At 46.9% G+C, this 13,914-nt stretch overlaps 1 protein-coding gene across 3 annotated transcripts in view; it reads right to left on the reverse strand.

The window, feature by feature from the left end:
* Positions 1-13,914, reverse strand: part of PLXNA4 (plexin A4) — a 448,758-nt gene that overhangs the window by 159,021 nt on the left and 275,823 nt on the right. For all 3 annotated transcript variants that reach the window (XM_054495762.2, XM_063667849.1, XM_054495760.2), the window contains exon 4: positions 11,474-11,605. In XM_054495762.2, the coding sequence (XP_054351737.1) occupies positions 11,474-11,605 (132 nt within the window). The remainder of the gene's footprint in view (positions 1-11,473; positions 11,606-13,914) is intronic.

Consider the following 13,914-nt stretch of genomic DNA (forward strand, 5'->3'; position numbering starts at 1 on the left):
CCTGGAAGATGAGAGACCAAAAGTTTCTTCAGCTGCCCAATCTGTGATAACTTCATATATTCAATGAGGTTGGACTCAAATGGATTCAGACTCCTTCCCCGGAGTGGAAGCAGAGTTACAGAGAAAAATCCAGAGACAACATAGCTCTCTCTGATTAGAGTGGGAGACCACAGCCTCCTGGACCCTCCATCCCCTGGAAGGCAGTGCTCCTTACTATGAAAGGAGTCTCTGCCTGAGTACTTTCTAGGGGCTTTGAGATGATGGATAGGGGAAGCACAGAATCCTGGGTAGCTGGTGCCTGGAGCTCAACTGGCCTTTAGCCACCAAGCAGTGGTTTGCCCAGGCTTCCCTGCCCCTAACAACGTTTTTGTTTGTTTGTTTGTTTTGGACATAGTATCTCACTCTGTCACCTAAGCTGGGGTGAAGTGGCATGATCTCGGCTCACTGCAACCTCTGCCGCCTGGGTTCAAGTGATTCTCATGCCTCAGCCTTCCAGGTGGCCGAGACTATAGGCACGCACAATAAGGCCCGGCTAACTTTTTGTATTTTTAGTAAAGACGGGGTTTCACCATGTTGTCCAGGCTGGTCTCAAACTTCTGAGCTCAGGCAATCTGCCCGCCTTGGTCTCCCAAAGTTCTAGGATTAACAATACATTTTCTAATAGTAATAAGAATAATGATAATGACAACAGCAACCACAACTTACTAAAAGCCTACTATGTGCTAGGCACTTTACACATATTAACTTCAATCCTAAAAGCGCTGAAAGAGAGTTATCATCACTTTCATTTTCTACATAAGAAACCAAAGCATGAACTGCTTGAGTGAGTTGCTCCAGGTGGCACAGCTGGTGAGTACTAAGGATGAGTATGAAAAGCCAAGTCCGTGGTCTGTTCACGACCCACCCCTGTAGCCTCTGTCCTGCACATGCTTATACTTTCTGGTCACCCCCATGGTCTGTCTGAGAGATGCCAGGCCACTGTGGTGATCATACTCAGATGTCAGAGACTTTTTGCCTACAACAGTGACCATGTAGAAACACGTCTGTCAGAAAAGAACAGTGGGGGTGGTGGGCTGCTGCCCTGCCTACTCCTTCTGTGAGGTGGGGCTAGTGCCGCCCAGGGCTCCATGTACCCCAGGATGCCCTAGAGGTTGCAAAGTGGTGCTTGTCCCACCTTGTGTCAGGCTACAACAAAGGAGAAGTAAACCAAGGGACCTCCTTCATGGGGCCGAGGCGGGTTCTGAGTTCTGATCACATCTGCACTGCTCCACCACCCCATCCCCAGAGACTCCTTCTGCCTTCTATGGCTGGTTCTGACGCCCAAGAGTGGGGCGCACCACTTTTTACTGGAAAGTTAAGACAATGGATAGTATCTCTTGCTCTCACAGAGAGCTCCATGTTCCTCGTTGGAAGAGGGGGCTGGGGAAGGCATTGCAGAAGGAGCTGAGCCCTATATTCAAGCTCAGCTCCTCCCCCAAACTGCTGGTGACGCTGGATCATCTGCTCCCTCCTCTGTGCTTCAGTTTCCACACTGATCACAAAGTGCAGTAGGAGCGTGTTGTGCCAGATAAGCCAGCAGCGTTTTCCAGTCCTAAGTTTTTAGGGTACAGTGGACAATTCAGCACCTACTGACTGTAGGAAAGTAGGGAGGGAAGTCACTTCCCCTCTGGTTCCTCCAGTTCTGCTGTGGTAAAATGGAGACATCCTGCCTTGATTGAGAATGAAGTGGGAAGTGGGAATATCTCAGTAATGACATTCTGGAACCTTCAGAATCTGTTTCAGACAAATGGGAAGGCTCCCACCTGAGTGAAATTGGGTGAAACACTGAGACAGCTTTTCTGTTTTTGTGAATGCCTGAGGTGGCTCCATTTCCTGTCACTCATTCCTCAGCCCTGTGCTTCAAGTTTGCTCTCCCAGGAGCTATCAGACACAGGCCAGCCTGGGTGCCAGGAGCAAATGTCCACGTGGGTTTGTCACTGTGTCAGCCATCCAAATACTAACTGGAGTGTACAGCTCAGCCCCTCAGGGGCAGAGAGGATGGCAGAGAGATGGCTGCATCACCATCCAGTGCACCTCACGTGAGACATGCCCATAGACCCAGTGCTGAGAGCAGGAATCATTTTCACAGGAGCCCAGCACCTTTGGCTGCAGACAGTATCTCTACAACAGCATCTTCTACCAAATCAATGTTTATAGACCTCCAAGACTGTCAGACTTCACATCACTTCCCTCAGAACATCCTGGGAGGCAGGGTGGAGACAGGGACAGACACTGAGGTGCAAAGAAACGGTAATAACCCCTTCATCACACAGGGGGTCCCTGGTGGAGGCACCATCCACTTAGGGGTCCCAAGCCTCAAGCGATGTTGCCTTCTTAGACCATGATACTACCTCCCCGTTGAACTATGGCTCCTTCTGAAGCTCTCAGCATGGTAAAAAACAATCATGATGCCTCCTCTCACCTCTTCCCTCCAGAGAGGCTGGTTTCACTATCTTTCAATTTCACAACCCCAGACAAAGAACTTGCAAATAAATAGAAGAAGGAAAGGGACAGGACAACATGGACAGGCCTCCCCTTCTCTTGTATGCCCATCTGACCACTCTATTTTAAAATGCAACCCTTTCACCCCCACAAGTATCCTGATTCCACTTAATCCACTTGATTTCCTTTTTCTGGAGTGTTTATCACCTGCTAACCTAGTCTCTGATTTATTTCTTAGGTTGGTTCCTTCTTTGCTGCTTCCTTTTGCTAAAATCATAGGGATATGTCACTGTTTCTTCATGGTTGTATTCCCAACGCCTTGACTGGTGCTTGGCACATAGTAGGAGGGAGCTTAGGGAATGTTTCTTTTAAAAAAATTTATTTTTATTTATTTGTTTGTTTAGAGAAGTCATCTCCCTCTGTCGCCCAGGCTGGAGTGCAGTGGCATGACCATGGCTCACTGCAGTCTCAACCTCCCAGGCTCAAGTGATCCCCCTGCCTCAGCCTCCTGAGTAGCTGCGACTACAGGTGCACACCACCACACCTGGCTAATTTTTAAATTTTTTGTAGAGATGGGGTTTTGCCATATTGCCCAGGCTGGTCTCAAACTCCTGCCCTCAACCTACCTTGGCCTCTCAAAGTGCTGGGATTACAGGTATGAGCCACAGTGCCCAGCTAATTAAATTTTTTTTTTTCTCTCTGTGTTGCCCAGGTTGATCTCTGTTTCCTAAACAAATGAATGAATCAGGCCTGAGTAATATGCTATACAGCAAGGGGGCCCTCGCCACTTCACTACTGGTTTATGCTGGAAGGAGCCAGGCCAGGCTGCTATCCCGGGCAACGCCTATAGGCAGGGGACTCACCTCCAGGCCCACCTCCTCAGGCCCCACAGGCGTCTGCATCCTGCTTTATAGCAAGGACTTGAGCACCAGCAGCTCAGCAGGACAGGCTGCAAGAGTCCCCCAGCACCTGGAAGCAGACCCACTGTGAACAGGAGTCAGTTAAACAAAGGACACCATAAAAGATGGCTTTGGTCCAAACATGGCTGAAACAGATCCCCAAAGCAGAAATGTGTGTTTGAGGCTTCTGGCTTCCAGGGAGGAAAGGGCTGGTGTATGGAGAGGCAGATACATTGAAATTCACTGAGAAATCTGCCACTTCCTCTGGGCCTATCAAAGAAGATACTCGCCTTGGCTGGGGGACAGCTGCTTCTCCCCTGGTAGGGGTCACTCCAGGGCACCCAAGAACAAGGATGGTCCCAGCTCTGCCACCTCATCTTCTCATTTATCTGCCTCACTGACATCTCCTCTCACCTCCCTCCCATTGGCTTGGCAGGTTTTTATCACACTGGTTTCAGTGTGTATAGACATTCCCTTGGGGTTACTGGAATTTTAGTAAATACACACCACACTCATACACATGCATACACACACAAATCAAGAAGGAGGCTAACAGAGACACCCAGACAGGGATAGACACAAGGGAAGGGGTGGGTGTGCAGGTGCACACACAGCCGAGAGATATCCAGAATCATGCAGAAGAAAGAAAAGAGACAGAGAGAAATGTAACATGGCTCTGAAAGAGACAGTTAAATCATGACAAAATGACACTGACACCTCACAGTGCACACTCATACACTCCAAGCAGAAGTGTACCTGGAACATGGCACTTGCTGCACGAGCTCACAGAGGGACCCACACGTCCGTGATAACAGAAACCATATCCAGGCTACAGAACTATGTAATTTGCAAATAATCTAATAGCTAACGTTTGCTGAATGTTCTTTCTGAGCTAAGCTCTTTTACATGGAATATCTCATTGAATCCTCGCTCACTCCAGGAGATCAATACTGTTTACTAAATCCCCATTTCACAGGTGCACACGGAGGCTGGGGTGATCTGAGCTGGCCTCTGTCTTCAGCTGCCTCACTCATCACTTTCCCCCTTCTCACCTCCTGGCAGCCCGTCCGGTGTCCTCAAAAACACATGTCACATGCCCGTCTCTGGCCTCTGTGCTTGCTGTTCCCTCCACCTGGACCGCTTTTCCCCAGACAGTCCTCTTGCACCACTTCATTCTCTTCTGCTTTTTTGCTCAAAAGTTCCCTCCTTGGAGAATTTCCCTGGCAACCGTCTTTAAAAGAGCACTCCCCTCCACTCTTCTGGCCATCACTTTATTCCTCCTGAGTTGGTTTAATTTTTCACTCTGTTCACTATTACCTGATCTAAGCCATTCACTCATTCTCTCATTCACTGTCTCTCTGCCCAGAATGTAAGGCCTATAAGGATAAGGACTTTGCCTGTATTGTTCCCCATGGAATTCCTGGTAACGTAGAAGAATGCTTGGCTCAGAGCAGGTGCTCAGTAAACATTTGTTGAATATTGAATGACTAAGGTGCTGAGGGAATGGGTGACAGAGCCAGAAAATATGTAGCATTTGTGTGCAGAGATACGCACATGTGTACACACACACACACTCCATTCTCTACTTCCATTAGTCATATAATCCTTACCCTGCATGTCGAGAGCTGGCCATCCATTCATCCTCTCTACCATCCATTCATCCTACCACATGCCAAGAGCTGGCCTATTTCAGCATATGGAATGAGGAACACTGGAACCCAAGGAGAGTTTATTTATTTATTTATTTTTTGAGTCAGAGTCTTACTAGTCACATAGGCTGGAGTGCAGTGGCATGATCTGAGCTCACTGCAACCTCCGCCTCCCAGGTTCAAGCGATTCTCCTGCCTCAGCCTCCTGAGTAGTTGGGATTACAGGTGCATGCCACCAGGCTCAGCTAATTTTTTGTCTTTTTAGTAGAGATGGGTTTCACCATGTTGGCCAGCCTGGTCTCGATCTCCTGACCTCAGGTGACCTGCCCGCCTCGGCCTCCCAAAGTGCTGGAATTGCAGGCATGAGCCACCACACTCAGCCCCAAGGAAAGTTTCAAACAGCTGTGGGGAGTCAAAGTTAGTTGATCTCTCTGGATACTTCTTTAACTATGAATTCATTAACTGTTTCACGACTACTAAAATATGATGCAAAATATTTCCCCTGACTGTCAAATGCCTTTCCTGAACTCTGTGTCCCCCAGTGTGGTATCAGGTAAATCAGAGGGATGCTGGAGGTGGCAGAGACCAGCATCTCCATCCACAAAGAAACTAGGCACAAGAAGGGATGAAAGAGTGTTTAGAAGAGAGAGCAGCCTCTGCCCACCAAATGGTAAAGAGGAACATTCCTCAGGGGCAGAGGTAACACCCTAGAGCTTGCTGGGTTGCTGACTGAATCAAAGTTATCTGGTTCTTAACAAAACTCAGAATCCTGCCATCTCTGTTTAAGTCTTCAGGCATCATCTCCAGGCAGGAGGTCCCAGTCTCACCAAAATCAGAGTGCTCTCAAAGAAGGGCTGCTCTTCATCACAAACAGATGAAATCCAAAGCTCATTCACTCATATTAACTCTACAAGAATATACCTGGCCCTTTCTCTGGGTGAGGTCTTCCTCTACCTGCTAGACACAAGAGAGACAAAGTCCTTGCCCTCCAGGAACTTATATGCTAATGTATAGGGATGGGAAATAAACAGGTAATTTTCATACTGTGGTGGGCAGCAGAAGGGAGTAAACAAAAAGACTTAATAGGAAGAAGTCAAGATTCCAGGGTGAGGGATATTTATGTAGGGTGGCCAGTGGAGGCCCCTCTGAGGACACGATATTTGAGCAAAAACCACAGGCACGAGGAGGAACCAGCCACAGGAAAAGCCAGAGAGTTTTCACAGCAGAGGAAACAGTGAGCGTGCAAGTTCTGAAGCAGGAAGGAGCTGGGCTCAGGGACAGAACGAAGGCCTGCTTGCTGGTGCACGGAGAGCCAGGGGCCAGGGTCACAAAATGAGCTTGCAGAGGTGGAGAGGAGTCACAGGATGGGGCCAAGAGGTCATGCCAGGAGCTTGGGCCTTATGCCGAGAATGATGAGATGCCCCTGATGGTAGGAGGAGTCCATGAACACCCATTCTGTTAACTTGGAAAGTGTTCACAAGCCTCCCGATTCAGTTGCTCATCTCTGTGCTCATCTCTTCACCTGTTGTATTAGCTTATTTTCATGCTGCTGATAAAAACAGACCTGAGACTGGGTAATTTATAAAGAAAAAGAGGTTTAATGGACTCAGAGTTCCATGTGGCTGGGGAGGCCTCACAATCACATCTTACATGGTGGCAGGGAAGAGAGAATGAGAACCAAGCAAATATAAAACCATCAGATCTTGTAAGACTTATTCACTACATGAGAACAGTATGGGGGAAGCCACCCCCATGATTCAATTATCTTTCACCAGGCCCCTTCCACAACACATGGGAATTATGGGAGCTACAATTCAAGATGAGATTTAGGTGGGGACACAGCCAAACCATATCACCTGTCATTGTATTGAACACAACACCAGGACAAAAAGGTCGTTTAGGCCACTGCCCTGCTGCAGATCCCAAAAAGATCAGAAAAGAGAGAGGCTGGTATGTAAGAATGGACAGCATAAAGCACACATTTTCTACCACCAGTTTTTTACACAGTGACCCCTGTTAGAAAATGTGTCCTTCAATCCAATATAAGCCTCTTGGATTATCATCCAGATTGCCACTCTCGCATATGTTTAGGATGCCCTTCCACTAAGATCTGGGAATACAGATGCTAGTATGTTTCATGTTAAATTTTAGTCTTCAGTTATAGGAGCAGCCAGAGCAGCAAAATTGAAACCACAGCTCTCTTGAGCCCAGATCCATTCAGTCACCCATTCAACAAATGTGTATTGAGTGTTTATTAGGTGTCAGTGCTGTTCTAGGGGTCTGTAATATACAAGTAAACTAAAAACACTAAAAAACAAAAAATTATATTCTTATGGAGTTTACATTTTAAATGAGGAAGACATATAATACAGAACAATTATTAAGAATCATATAGCAAATAAGAAGAGACTAAATGCTATGGATAAAAATAGAGCCAGGAGAGGAGATTGGGAGTTTATCAGTCTGGGTGGAAGGCAATCTAGAGTTTTACCTGTGGTACTCAGGGGAGGCAGATACCTGGATAGAATTCCAGGCAAAGGGGAACAACCAGGAAAAAGATCCTGAAGCAGGAGCCTGCCATATTGCAGGAGCATCACAGAGGACATCTCTGTGTCCAGAGCACTCTCTCCCACCCTGGCCCTGCAGAGTAGGGGAGGGGGGAGAGTGGCAGGTGATGGGCTTGGACATCTCATGAGGACAGAGCATATAAGGCCCTGTGGGTCTTCATAGGCACTTTGGTCATTGAAAGGATTTGAACGGAGGAATGACACTATCTAACTCAAACTTTTGAAGATTAACTACTGCATGGAGAAAAGACTGGAAAGATAAAGGTGGAAACAGACAGAGTAGTTGTCTGTTTGGAGTAGTTGGAGTTCAGGCAAGAGACCATGGGGGTTCAATCCAGGTGGGTAACAATGAAGTGGTGGGAAATAGCCATATTCTGGAAACATTTTGTAGAGTCCGTAGAATTATGGGAGCTACAATTCAAGATGAGATTTGGGTGGGACACAGCAAAACCATATCAAGGTGTTTATGTTAAAATGAGGCTGATAGAGAAAGGCCCTAATCCAATCTGACTGATGCTCTTAGAAGAAGAGGCGAGTAGGACACATAGAGAAACACCAAGGCCATGCAGACAGAGGAAAGGCTATGTGAGGACACAGTGAGAAGGTGGCCATCTGCAAGCCAGGGAGAGAGACCTCAGAAAAAACCAGCCCTGCTGACACTGTGATCCTGGACTTCCAACAGCCAAAGCTATGAGAAAACAAATTTCTGTTGTTTAAGCTCCCCAGTCTGTGCTATTTTGTTATGGCAGCCCTAGTCAATGAATACAAGTGGTAGATCACTGACATGCAGGAGGTGCTTCCTTTATCTGAACTTCAGTTTTTCAGTTACTTAAGTTTGAACTTTGAAATTAACTGAAGCAATAGGTTATTTGTGTTGGTACCTCTCTTTTCCAATTCTGGTTCAATGAAGGCACTGGGGACTCATTCATTAAAAAAATAAGAGGGTCCTATTAGGTGAGGTTTAGGCTGGCAAGGCATCGGATGCTCTTAAGCTGCTGGCAGCAAGAGAGACAAGGAAGTCATAATCACAGCCTGGTCTGACAAGAGCTACTACAGACATGTCTAACTACAGGCCAGGAATAGTCCAATGAAGAATGTGACAGCCGAGCTAAGTTTTGAAGGACAAGGAAAAATTAGTCAGATAAGAAAGGAAAGTGCTTTCCAGGCCGCACTGACATCATGGCTAAGCTATGCCCTTAGCCTGCAGACACAGTGTGCTAAGTGTTCTGACCCATCATGGCTGAGGGAGACCCACCACCTGAAGGAGGCTGGAATTAGTCTTGATACCCTGGGTCTGGAAAATACCCAGGTATATTTATCAAGCTGCTTTGCCCTGAGCTCTACTCCGCATGCCCAGCCTGTCAAGCAGGCCTGGGTTCCTGATGCACTCTCCCCTGGGACTGGATTTTTGCTCCCTGCCTCCCTTGGCCTCACCTGGGCTGCTGTGCTCCAACCCAGATGGACCATCTAGAATCTCAATACCAGCCCCTGCCTGACTCTAAGCATGGCCAGTGTCTGGAAACTCCTGTCACAGAGTCATAAAAACAAGAGTCTCTCCTTTTAACAAGCACTTACTCTGTGCCAGCCATGGTTATAAGCTTATTATATGCTTATCTCATTTAATTCTTGGAACAAAACTATCTGATATTATTGTCACCTACACAGGACAGTAAAGAATGCTGAATCTTAAGGAGGTTAGGAACTTATCAGAGACTACATTTAGTAAATGAGATTTAAGATTCACGCTCAGACATTCCAATGGCAACACCTGTGGACTTAATCATCACACTGTTCTACAAATCTCCACCAAGAATCCACAAGCCCAGTGGAGACCAGTGTCAGCCCAGGTGTTAGGCCTTTGAGGTGGTCATTTGGGTGGCAGGCCAGTCTCCACATCTGTGTGGAGCAGCCCTGGAATGGATGAACACCCTGGCTCTATTCATTCCTGCCTTCCTTTCCAACGTGCCCATAATATGGAGCTCTCAGGATGCCTCATTGCCAAGACTGAATGGATAGTGACCACATTACCCATCCAAGGGGAAACAACTGAGGACAAAGAGGTGAACAAGGATTCAGATGGGCACCTCCAGGGAAGGAGTAATGCTCAGAATCCTGACTCAGTTCTCAAAGGGGGCTGATAACTCATATTATCAGCTTATACTTTATGGTTTTTTTTTTTAAATTTTTCTTTCTTTTTTTTTTTTTTTTTTTTTTTAGAGACAAAGTCTTGCTATGTTGCCCAGGCTGGCCTTGAACTCCTGGCCTTCCAGTAATCCTCCTGCCTCGGCCTCCGGAGCAGCTGGGATTAAAGGTGCAAGACACTGCACCTGGCTCCGTTTATATTTTCCGTCTTCGAAAGTCCTCTTATGTTTTAAGTCCCAGGTTCAGAAATGCTGGCTTTCAGATCAGGCAAGAAATCTTGAGTATTCAATGCCTTGTGAAGATCTTCTCCAGATGATTCATGCCACCAAGGAAAGCTGCTTCCCCTCAGCTACTAGGGCCTCAGAGGTGGGCTGGGAGTGGGGAGTGTGGAAGCTGTTATAAAAGCAAGGAATGTAGACAAATGGGAAGCCTCGTGCCCAGCTGCAGGCTCCATCTTGGTCGTCTCCCCTCCCAGGAAAAAATACTCCACTTTCCACCCTACCTTGGGAATGAGACCATTCCCAAGCCATGGCAGCCTCAACCAGGGCACAATGGGTCCCAGTATGGCTGAAGTCGGGAGAACGGGGAGTCCAACAACAGGAGAAGATGTCATCGAGCTCTTGGGGAGGGCAGAGCTCCTGTGACTGCTAAGGCATAATGCACAAGCCCCGTGGGTGGCATAATGTGGAATTCATCTCCCCCACAATGCCAAGAGGGTCCAGGCAGAACAATCCAGACTCTGTCAGCAGAGTCCTCCAGAGAGTTCAGGCCACGCTGACGAGGATGAAAAAGAGGGGAGATCTGCCCCTCATGGCCGCTGCTGCCACTCAGAGCTAACGCATACATATTCATGGGCTGGAGGGACAGCTCCCGGGAACGACCCATCCTCCACAGAGGCCACAGGGCAGAGGTACAGCAGTGCTGCGCCACACTTGGGATGGGCTGTGTGTTGTGGGGTGGAGCACTCCAGCCAGTGAATTAGAGGACTTCAGGAAATACCCTTAAATATATGGATGTCCAAGGTGAAACCCGTTCCTTTGCCTGCTGCAGACATGTGACTCCTGGCCTGAGCTCAGGGCCTCCAGAAAAACTTACTTCGTTCTCAGCTCAGTTTGAGAACCAAGCCCAGGTTTTCTACTTCCTACTCAGCATCAGCAAACCTGCACCATATCTGTTCTTCTCGGGTGGGCTCCATGGAAACTCTTTGCTGGAGTTTCCACAAAGAGTTGTATGTACACACAAAAGTTCAGGCCGTGCCCTACAGCATCGCATCTCGTCACGCAGACTGTTTTCTGAGTCCTGACCATGGTGTTCCCTTATCTACACTCTTTTGGAAATAAATTCTTGATCCCACAGGCTTCTGGGGGCCAGGAAGGTGACTTTGGTATGAGATCACATTTTGTATAGGGAAATCTGAACCCACAATTTGGGCATCTGTACAATGTTCCTTCAAAAGAAAGCAAATATTGGCCCTGAACATATATGCATGATTTTGAAATTAGTGGATTTGTTCTAGACTCTCCAATATTTTGATATTTTAAATGTTTCTTTCCTGTTTCAGAATACCAAGCCTCAGTCCCCAGGCAGCATAACTGAAAAGCATAACTGAAAAGATACACACTAAGCCAAATAAATCAAATCACCTCTCTGCAGCTGGCCTCCTAAGGTTTGTACTGAGCCACAGGCTAGTATTTAGCCGCAAGACAAATGTCTAGCAGAGCCTGAAGAGCCTTACCTGCCTCTCTGACATGATGTAGAGCTGCTCGTGGTCCTTGGAGAAGGCCATATCCCGGAGGACTGGGCCGGGGTCCACCACCTGCACCGTCTCATACTGGAGGGCGTTGCCCCTGGGTCCATCCACCCGGATCTGTGGAGAAGAAGAGGAGAGCCAAAGTGAGTTCAGATCCTGCACTGCCTGCAGCCAAACTTCAGCCAGAGACCCTGTCAACAGCCAAGGGAGAGGGCGTGAGTTCTGTCTCTACAGTGCTCACAGGCTAAAGCCAAGGAGTGGAGTGACATAAGATCACCAAGGGCCTCAGGATGGGAGTGGCAGAGAGGGAAGTGGGGGACCAAACTGGGCTTCACCAAGAATCCAGTCTTGATCTCCCTGGTTCCCTATGCCTCAGGCTCAAGCATTTGATGGCTTTCTTGCTGGTCTTTGGAGAAAAAGATGAGGCTCTGAGGCTTGGAGAAACAACATGTAATCGAAACTGCCTCAGATCAGAGTGTCACCCTGCACTGGAAAGGCAATATTATTTGCTGCATTTGTTAGCAGAAAAACATGTCGGTGTAAGGATGGGAACTGCTACCTGGATGTCATTGCTGTACCTTGAAGGGGAACCAGGCAGGGGGCCAACCCCAAAGGTTTCACACTAAGAGTCTCTTTTTGGCCATTGAAATAGTGGCTTATACTTATACCATTAGGTCCTGAAGCCTTCTAGAGGTTTTGTTCATGTCCCCAGCAAAAGGGATGTGGGAATTACAGGAAAATGTGCTTCAGGCATGAGTCATCCACAACCTTCTGCAAACACTCAGCTGAATAGATCATCCCCGGCCATCCATAAGTCCTTCCTAGAAATGCTGGGACAGCATAGAGACAATGGAAAGAAGACTTCTGCGCACATGCCCCATGAATGAGAACTAACCTAGAAAAGACATGAGCTTTCCAACCCTACATGATGCTCATCTGGCCTCTGGATGTTGGCCAAGGTCTCTGGAACCATCCTGTGTTTGAGTGCATAGATCCAACATGACCACTGCACAGTCAGTGCTAATAACACCACTCCTATAAATCAGGAACAAATATTACTGAGAGTGTGGCTAGGCAAGAACTAGGGGATCACCACACTTCCCTACTACACGCAGGACTGTAAGGTACACACAGTGTAATTTTAGAGATTTCAACAATAAAACTAAAGAAAAAAATTATATTCCAAATATTCCCATTAGGCACTCTAATTTTTCATTTTTAATGTGTAATTTTTAACCTCTCACAAGATCAAGGAGAATAAAAGAGTCATTGTGAGGAACTAAATTACAGAAAGAACACCACGTTAATGACAACTGACCACACCAGGTCCCCCAGAAGGCTCCCACCTTTCATTTCTCTTGAGTCCATGAACTCTGATATCAGGTTATTTTGTGGTTTATTTGCTTGATTTTAGGTTTGTTCTGGACTCTGATTTTTAAAATTTCCTTTAAAGCATTATTTTTAAGCTTCATGGACATCAGGTACTGGGAGATGGTTTTGCACATAATTCCTTATTGATGTAATCCTCTGAATCCTGTGGGTTTAATGTTCATTCATCAAGGCTCATGTGCCCCTCCAGCATCCATTCCACCCTCTCCCCTTTTGGGTGGGATTGAACCCACTCCCTGCTTCCCAGGTTGTCCGTGATGAACATAAACAAACCAGCTTGATCTTACTCTCTGCCACAGTGATTAAGAGAAAATAGGCTCAAGCCAATCAACGTGAATCAGAGCAAAGCAGGGACCCATGGTAGAGAGAAGAAGCCGTCTTTCCTCACTCTCAAAGGGGTAAAATGAACTTGGAGCTCAAAGATCTGTGGGCAGCCCTCTCCTAACAAGGAAGGGAACTGGAACCAGAGCAGGTCAAGCATAGAGATGGGAAAAAATTGGTCTTTGGTGACATCGCTGAGCCACTGAATCAAAGTAACCCCAAAGCCTGCCTGACATTGGGACTTTCTAGTTACTGCAGATATTTTCTTTATGTTAAAGTAATACAAAGGTTTTTTGCAACATCAAAAGTCCTAGCGGATGCACTGATAATAAACAAGAAAAATGACACCCAGGTACATTAAACAAGTGGCCTGCGGGATAAAATCTGGGGACAGAATTAGAATTCAGTTTGACTCTGGAAGTCCATGCGTTTCCTACCACCAGTTACATGAGAGTCCTTGCTCCCGGAGGGTTTCCCGTATGTCTCCCGGTGGTGACCACCTAAAGGCAGGGAGCTGAGGTCAGGGTCTGTCTCTAGTCTGTACAGTTCCTGAGACTTTCTCTAGTCATTCTTGATTTTGGTGCTCAAACACTTGAACCTGACAAATATTTATTTTAAAAATGAATAAATAAATGAATGTAGTTCAGGTTCCTCTTTGATGGTTTCCCATTAAGCCCATGAAAACAACAGTTAAAGGATTTAAGGAGTCATGGTTA

This window comes from Pongo pygmaeus, chromosome 6, assembly GCF_028885625.2.
Source record: "Pongo pygmaeus isolate AG05252 chromosome 6, NHGRI_mPonPyg2-v2.0_pri, whole genome shotgun sequence".
NCBI lineage: Eukaryota > Metazoa > Chordata > Mammalia > Primates > Hominidae > Pongo > Pongo pygmaeus.